We start from the raw sequence: 9,049 nt of genomic DNA, 5'->3' as shown, positions 1-9,049 counted from the left end.
CAGTCTGTTTATGCTGCCTATTATGTTGTATATCGTGCAGCTCTCTTTAGGTTTGTGTTCGCACACTGAGCCTGCACAAAAGCAAACTCATTCAGCTGTGCACCTCCTGTTGTGTGGTGTGAATGACAATAAAGTCGATTCGATTCAACTCGTCTTTTCTGTTTTAATGCGACCTTTTTCTCTTGTAAGGATGTCGCCCCCATGTGGATCTGCTTTGTAATGACCTTTCACATTTCTTTCTGTTGTACGCTTGAATGATGTCAAGATAAGTCATTTTAAAACACTCCCTTATATATTACAGTTTAAGTTTACTTATTGTAAATTGGCGATACTCCCTAGAATATTAAGGAAAGGGACTAGATATGTGGCTGACCTGTAAGTGAAGCACTTGATAATTCCATCCATCCATTTTCCAACCCGTTGAATCCAAACACAGGGTCACGGGGGTCTGCTGGAGCCAATCCCAGCCAACACAGGGCGCATGGCAGGAAACAATCCCCAGGCAGGGCGCCAGCCCACCACAGGGCACACACACACCCACACGCCAAGCACAATTTAGGATCGCTAATGCACTTGACCTGCATGTCTTTGGACTGTGGGAGGAAACCCACGCAGACACGGGGAGAACATGCAACCTCCACGCAGGGAGGACCCAGGAAGCGAACCCAGACGGGTCTCCTAACTGCAAGGCAGCAGCGCTACCCACTGTGCCACCCTCACTTGATAGTTTCATTAGTAAAGTTTTCTTTAAATCAGCGTTTCTCAACCTTTAAGTATTTGCAACCCGAGTTTTCAGAACAGTTTTAATCGTGCCCCCCTAACGTTTTTTTTGAAATCTTAATAAAATGTATTCCTATATGTTTGGTGCCGATACACTGCTACAAGATGTATTATACCTACTTAACTTTTATCGCATTTATCTAACTCTATATTTATTTTTCTAGTATCAGAATCCATCCATCCATTTTCCAACCCGTTCAATCCGAACACAGGGTCACGGGGGTCTGCTGGAGCCAATCCCAGCCAACACAGGGCACAAGGCAGGAACCAATCCTGGGCAGGGCGCCAACCCACCGCAGAGTATCAGAATGCAGTTTAAGTCAATTTGTTTTGTTTTCCATGGATGTATTTTTCTTCGCACCCCCACATGTTCATATTCATATGCAGTTCGCATACCAGGAGAAGGTGGGCGCGGAGGATGCCATCATCTATATGTTACATCGATCTCTCTCCCACCTGGACAGAGGCAGTGGTGCTGTAAGAATTATGTTTTTGGACTTCTCTAGTGCCTTCAACACCATCCAACCTCTGCTCCTTAGAGACAAGCTGACTGAAATAGGAGTAGATTCACACCTGGTGCCATGGATTGTGGACTATCTTACTGACAGACCTCAGTATGTGCGTCTAGGGAACTGCAGGTCTGACATTGTGTGCAGCAACACAGGGGCGCCGCAGGGGACTGGACTTTCTCCGGTCCTGTTCAATCTATATACATCAGACTTCCAATATGACTCGGAGTCCTGCCACGTGCAAAAGTTCGCTGACGACACTGCAATCGTGGGCTGCATCAGGAGTGGGCAGGAGGAGGAGTACAGGAAGCTAATCAAAGACTTTGTTAAATGGTGCGACTCAAACCACTTACACCTGAACACCAGCAAGACCAAGGAGCTGGTGGTGGATTTTAGGAGGCCTAGGCCCCTCATGGACCCTGTGATCATCAGAGGTGACTGTGCAGAGGGTGCATACCTTTAAACACCTGGGAGTGCAGCTGGATGACAAATTGGACTGGACTGCCAATACTGATGCTCTATGTAGGAGAGGACAGAGCTGACTATACTTTCTGAGAAGGTTGGCATCCTTCAACATCTGCAGTAAGATGCTGCAGATGTTCTACCAAACGGTTGTGGCGAGTGCCCTCTTCTACGTGGTGGTGAGCTGGGGTGGCAGCATAAAGATGAAAGACGCCTCACGCCTGAACAAACTTGTTAAGAAGGCAGGCTCTATTGTAGGAGTAAAGTTGGACAGTTTAACATCTGTGGCAGAGCGACGGGCACTAAGCAAACTCCTGTCAATCATGAAGAATCCACTACATCCACTGAACTGGATCATCTCCAGGCAGAGGAGTAGCTTCAGTGACAGACTTTTGTCACCGTCCTGTTCCACTGACAGACTGAGGAGATCGTTCCTCCCCCACACTATGCGACTCTTCAATTCCACCCGGGGGAGTAAATGCTAACATTAATTTTATTTTAATTCTTTTCATTTTTATTACTAATTAATTTAATATTGTTTCTTTGTATCAGTATACTGCTGCTGGATTATGTGAATATTCCCTTGGGATTAATAAAGTATCTATCTATCTATCTATCTATCTATCTATCTATCTATCTATCTATCTATCTATCTATCTATCTATCTATCTATCTATTATATAGTGCCTTTCATATCTATCTATCTATCTATCTATCTATCTATCTATCTATCTATCTATCTATCTATCTATCTATCTATCTATGTTGAGAACCGCCACTTTAAATAACTCTTTCTGTGTTACGTTCAACTGTATTGGAATTATACATCACAGAACCCAAAGAACATGACAAATGTTGAAGGAATAGAAATGAGGAACGCCCCTGTGATTTTTGGGGTTCTCTCGATATTATTGAAATACCAAAAGCAAGTGCCACCCTCTTATATTGTGTCTATTGTTTTATTTCCTCAGAACAAATAGAGCAGACAATTTGCCTGTTGATGTTTTGTCTTTTACCAATTGGATCACATAATGATGCAACCTCATGGCAGTTAGGAAATTTGAAATACATTGGAAAGTCGTGAGGGAGTTGTGGACAACAACATCAACAACAATTGATTTCTTGTATCGCTCCAAAACACACAGGCCCGGTATTTTAAAAGAACTCCAGCCTTGACTCTCTAAGAAGAGAAGAAAAGATTCACCAAAAGAAAACAAATCTTGGGAAGTGCAATTCAGAGAGAGACCCCCTTCCTGGTAGGTTGGGTGTACAATGATTATTGAAAAATGCTTGCTTGTATTGAATGTTACTTGCTTTTAATAAATTCAATAAAATGTAAAACACAAAAGAATGGGGTAAGTACAACACAGAAAACAGAGCACGAGTGACCCTCTTCACAGAGCCTGATGGCTAATCTGTCACGGCCATTTCAGAAATGCAATACAGTAATACAAAATGCTCTTACACATCGCTCCTCACAAATGAGCCCCGTCATCACCTGTGATCCCCAGTCGTGAAATCTGACGCTCTCGAGGCAACAGGATCCAGGAATACTTCAGTCGTTAATTGTGACATGGCCACCAACTCAAAGTCACACAGTGTCATGTCACCCTAACAACATCATTTATTTCTAATATTTTCATTTTCATACAAATGGTGGAGCTCAAAGTGCTTTACAGGATGAAGAAAGAGAAAAAAGATAAAATATATAAGAAAATAAAATTAGGCAATACTAATTAACATAGAATAAAGTAAGATCTGAGGGCCATGGACGACAGAAAAAACAAAAAAAAAAAAACTCCAGATGGCTGGAGAAAAAAACAAAATCTGCAGGGGGTCCAAGGACATGAGACCACCCAGCCAGCCCCCTCTAGGCATTCTACCCAACATAAATTACCTCAATCTGTCCTCATGGTATTCAGTGTTCATACGGAAGAACTTGATGATATCGGTCATGTGGACTTCTGGCCTTCAATCCATCAGTGGAGGGACATCACGGTGCCATGATCAGGTGGTGGGGCGCAGGTCACCACAACAGAAAAACGGAAAAAGAGCAGAAGAGAAAGTAGGGGTTGGTACAGATTTTGGAGCCACCATGAATAATAATGATAATTAATTGGATATACAGAGCATCAGGATTAGATTAAAATGACGCTATAAGAAAGCCATGTTAACATAATGAGTTTTATCAGTTTTATTTAAAATGCTCCACCATATTAGCCTGGTGAATTCCTATTGGCAGACTATTCCAGATTTGAGGTGCATAACAGCAGATGGCCGCCCACCTCACCACTTCTTTTAAGTTTAGCTCTTGGAATTCGAAGCAGACACTCATTTGAAGATCTAAGGTTACGATTTGGAGTGTAAGGTGTCAGACATTCTGAAATATAAGATGATTTAAGACTTTTTAAACCATCAACAGGATTTTAAAGTCAATTCTAAATGACACAGGTAACCAGTGTAACGACGCTCAGACTGGGGTGATGTGTTCAGATTTTCCTTTCCTAGTTAAGATTCTGGCAGCTCCATTCTACACTCGTTACAATCGATTGATGTCTTTTTTTGGTGGTCCTGAGAGGAGTGCGTTACATTAATCAAGTCGGCTGAAAACAAAAGTGTGAACTCATTTTTCAGCATCTTTCAATGTTATAAGAGATATAAGTTTGCTATATTTCTTATGTGAATAAATGCTGTTCTAGTAATCTGATTAATGTGTGATTTAAAATTTAGTCAGAGTCGATTGTTACCCCTAAATTCTTTACCTCTGTCTTGACTTTTAATCCTAATGAATCAAGTTTATTTCTAATACCCTCGTTATATCCATTAGTGCCAATCACTAAAATTTCTGTTTTCTCCTTATTTAGTTTGAGAAAATGACTATTCATCCATTCAGAAACACAAGTAAGACATTGGGGTCAGTGAATCAAGAGAGTCGAGGTCATCAGGCGCTATTGAGAAGTACAGCTGTGTGTCATCAGCATAGCTGCAATCGCTCACGTTATGTCTTGAGATAATCGGACCTCATGGAAGACCAGGGGAGATCCTTGTGGACCACCATATAGAATATCGTGTGTCTTTGAAGTATAATCACCACGACTAACAAAGAATATTCTACTTGCCAGGACCAGTCGAGGGTGAACTTCTGACTTGGACTTGAGGATACCAGGATAGGCTTTAGCTTTCTGTGACCCTCTATTGGGTTCAATAAAATGACCGAAAGAGGGAAATACGGCAGGCTGAGTGGTGCGGTGGTTAAGACTTTGGGCCTGGGGCTTCAGACACTGAGGTTGTTGGTTCGGATCCTGCTACCCACACTGTGTGACCACAAACAAGCCGCTTTGTCTGCTTGCCCCCCAATTGGAAAAGGAAATGGAACTGTGAAAGAAACATTGAATTGCTTGCAAGCTACTAAGGATTTAAAGCTGTTTTATCATAAGAGCAGGTTATTCATACAGGCGTCTGCCATAAGATAAGGTGAAGTAAGCTGAACTCGGCTAACTTCCTGTAGGAACGCGTCCGTTAGACACAGGAAAGATGACCTGTCCTTCTTTGTGGCCCCATTTGACACGAACATAAAAAAGAAATGGTTGGCCAAACTGACGAAATACTTAGATGCTGTTTCATAAGTAAGGGGGAAGGAGAAAAATGAATATTAAAGCCCACTGAAACTGGAAAACTTTGCTCTTCTGCTTTCAATCCACGTCCTCACCTGTGACTGAATAAAGACTGATTGATTGAACTGTTCCTGTCTTCCTCGGGTGTTACTTCCACAGACCCAACTGCATCTCAGATGTTGTAAGTCACGTTGGCTAAAGGTGTCAGCCTAATAATTAAAGATTCTGAGCACACAATTGGAGTTTGAGAGGATGAAACTTTATTTTTATTTGAAATTCAAACAGTATTGACTAACAAATAACCAATTAACCTGCTGATTTCTTTTTAAACAATTAACATCAATTAAAAAGTAAAGAAAAAAAATGGCATCAGAAAAAAAAAATGATAGGTCATCGCAAATGATCCGAATCAGTCCAAAATACTTAGCAGTTCTAATGAATTACAACGACACAAACAACTCACAATGTGCTGCCATGTTGGAAAAGACAGCAAGAAAAAGGCAACGCGATAAGGAACAGGAAGAAAGGAAAAGTCAAAATGGCGTTGGTCGAATGCCAGGGAGAAAAATCAAACCTGAAGTATCAAAGCACAATTCATAAGAACATAAGAAATGTGACAAACGAGAGGAGACCATTCAGGCCAGGATGCCCATTTGTTTAGCTGATTGCTAAGCCGCCCTGGACGTTCTGCTCAGACTATGCAACTAATGAGACCACATCTGGAGTGCTGTGTGAAGTTCTGGTCTCCACACCACCAAAGTGACATAACAGCACTTGAATCCGTGCACAGGCCTGCCACCAAGGGGGACAAACGGGACTCTGGTCTGGGGTCCTAATGGAAGGGGGCCCCTTCACGCTTGATTTTTATTATGCTGATGTTGTACGCGTAGATATACAGTATATTTGGACAATTATTCAAGTTACATGTAATAGTAAAGTTAAATCATTTAGCTTACAACAATACAAGTGAGTGTTTTAATAGCCGTACGCTTCACGCAAGTAGATATCGTGCTCGTGTCGTGTGAAGAACGCTTGTCAAAGGGGGCCGGCAGCGGCGCGCTTCTCAAAGACAAAGGAGAGCCAACGCCGACGTCCTAGAGCTTGACGTTGAGTCGTATGTTTGTTGTACAGGCCACACGATGTCTAACTGTGAGACTGTGACAAGACTTGTCAAGGGGTATTAAACATCCCCAAGCCCTTCTTTTTGGGAGGCATGATTGGAGTTTTCATGTCAGGCTTCATCTCAACATCTGAGCCAGCCCGTTCCGAGGTCCCAACAGCTTCCAGAATCAGGCGGTCCTGTGGGTAAGAAACCTCTTTTTAGTCAAAGCGTCTAAAGTCAGTAGTGGAAGATGGGGTTGGAGGAGATGCAAGCAGACACATAATCATCAGAATTGTTACATTTTGATTTGGTTTGATATCATAACCTGCTGTAGTGCCGGTGGCTCCCACTAGAGGGCAGCAGTTCATCATTGTAGCCTCATATGACAAAATACCTTCTAAGGCTTCATTTCACTATACAGGAAAGTCATGTCATGTCGTTATCTAATCTCCTTAATCCAAACCAGGGGTGTGTTTAGGGCACTGGAGCCTATCCCAGCCAGCATGGTGCTCAAGGAAGCAACAAACCCAGGACAGGATGCCAGTCCATTGCAGGACAAACACACAGACACACACACCAAACACATACTAGAGCCAGTTTAGCATCGCCAGTTCACTTAACCTGCCTGTCTTTTTAAAGTGAGAGGAAACCCACTCAGACATGGGGTGAACATGCAAACTCCATACAGGGAGGACCCCGGGTGTGGACCTGGGATGCAAACCTGGGTCTTCTTACTGTGAGGCAGCAGCCCTACCACTGCGCCATGTGCTGCCCTTCATACAGAACAGTGGAATATAAAATGGATACGTTCCATACTCCTGGTTTCAAAAGAGAAGTAACAGCCCCAAAGGGAATAACTTTACTGAAGTGACGTTTACAGTCACGGGTAGCCTGTCCATTGTACGCTGCACCAACACGCCAATCCCCGCTCACTCATACAGGCCCGATTCAGAGTTTGAGATGTGGGTTACTCCTAACTGGACCAGCGTGTGTGTGTGCATATGTCTGTTTTATTATACCTTGTGATAAACTGGAGTTCAGTGACAGCTGTTTTATTTTATAATTATGATTAAAAAAATATTAAATGTATTAAATCCCTCTCAGTTCCCCCCTTCACGATTTACCTTGGCATATGCCATGCTGAACCCACTCTGCGACATCTCGTTTACAAAGGACCAGCATTTTGTCTTCTCATCTGCACAAAAAATGAAAATGTCACCGTCATCACTTTGCCGAGCCCATCTTTCTGCTTTCACTCATTTCTGTTTTCCCCTCCATGACTGCCAATCAGAGCACTGGTTAGCCAGCTACATGCTGAAAACGTAGAGGCCTTGCCCAGTTTACAACTGCAGACAGGAGCGAGGTGTTCAATGGACATTCATCAGTTGATCAAATTGAGGGGGCAAAGTAGTGACCCCCCCCAGCCCCAACTTAAATGATTGCTTTCTGTTCGTTTTGCCCACATCGTGTTGTGGACCACTCAGGTGTTTATAAATTTTTTAACCATCCCATCTTTCATAAAACTTTCCTGCTGAAATGACATGTAGGGAAACTTATCAGAGACGTCTCCTACCTTCCACGTTGTAGATTCTATCCTGCATGTTGTCCAGGATACGTCTGAGCCCTTTGTAGTCGTTAACGTAGAAGGTGTTGCTGTCTTTGGGTTCAGAAGCCAGGCTCTTCAGATTTTTGATGTTCACAGAGCCAACCTGGAGAGGAAGAAGTACAGTTTTCTCACTCCTGTAAAGACTCAAAGGATGGTGAGTGGGCACCTGGAGCCCAGTTATTATGACGAGGACATCTTGAATGATTTTTACCCCAATGGCGTATCTGATGACGTGTTTTTCGTCCAGACGTTTGGTCACGTAATCGTAATCTTTGTCAAAGTCAGTGCTGTCCCCGTCTGTGATGATCAGCAGCACTTTGGTCGCTTTCTCTTTTGCTCCATATTGGGTGTTGTACAGCAGATTTCCACTGAGGAAATAAAAAACAGAAAGTGGTAGGAGGTCTTAAACTGGTCCACCATCTTCTCTTTCGTTCATCTTTACTCACATTGTGTAATTCAAGGCTTTGTGTGTGTTGGTTGACAGCATCATATGCTGCATATTGGTCAGGAGTTTCTCCGGATCTCTAATTGCCTGATATCTGGAAAAATTGAACTCTGTGCGAACATCCGAAGAGAACTGCACTGCAGCAAACTGCATGAAGATACAACACGAGAAATCTGTCATGGAGAGTAGCTCAGCAAAAGCAGCTCAAACATGGTGATAATGACCCCCCACTGGAGAAACCCAATGAAGTCTAACATCACCTGAATGGAAGTGCTGCTCATATTCTTCATGATGTCAATGATGAAACTCTTGCTGTTTATGAAATCAGCATTTCTAAGACTTCCAGAGCTATCAACCAGAAATACAAGGTCAACGTTGTGTTTGGTGCATTCTAGGAAAAAGAAAAGCCAAGGAAAAGAGTGAAAAAACAGCCATCACTCAGTGAAGTGGAGTCAGTCCTCCTCGGTTGACAGAGTCAGACGTTCACATTTAAGAGTCCACTTGAATCTGAGCAGCCTCGTCATGGTCACA

At 42.9% G+C, this 9,049-nt stretch overlaps 1 protein-coding gene across 1 annotated transcript; it reads right to left on the bottom strand.

Moving 5' to 3' along the window:
- Nucleotides 1-6,535: 6,535 nt before the first annotated feature.
- Nucleotides 6,536-8,560, bottom strand: LOC120536359 (integrin alpha-X-like). Its single transcript, XM_039764685.1, has 5 exons — nucleotides 8,520-8,560; nucleotides 8,285-8,441; nucleotides 8,041-8,176; nucleotides 7,592-7,662; nucleotides 6,536-6,664 (listed from the first exon to the last, which is right to left on the bottom strand). The coding sequence occupies exons 1-5, from the start codon at nucleotides 8,558-8,560 to the stop codon at nucleotides 6,536-6,538; spliced, it is 534 nt and encodes a 177-aa protein (XP_039620619.1).
- Nucleotides 8,561-9,049: the final 489 nt, after the last annotated feature.

The sequence above is a fragment of the Polypterus senegalus genome, chromosome 10, assembly GCF_016835505.1.
Source record: "Polypterus senegalus isolate Bchr_013 chromosome 10, ASM1683550v1, whole genome shotgun sequence".
Lineage (NCBI taxonomy): Eukaryota > Metazoa > Chordata > Cladistia > Polypteriformes > Polypteridae > Polypterus > Polypterus senegalus.
Note: the sequence above shows the minus strand (reverse complement) of the source record. Positions and strands in the feature narration are given on the sequence as shown.

Coding starts and splice junctions, on each gene's coding strand:
- LOC120536359 (XM_039764685.1), bottom strand. CDS start 8,560: ATGCTGTCAACCAACACACACAAAGCCTTGAATTACACAAT. Junction 8,442..8,519: donor AAAGCCTTGAATTACACAAT/GTGAGTAAAGAT, acceptor TTATTTCCTCAG/TGGAAATCTGCTGTACAACA. Junction 6,665..7,591: donor TCAGCATGGCATATGCCAAG/GTAAATCGTGAA, acceptor TCTTACCCACAG/GACCGCCTGATTCTGGAAGC.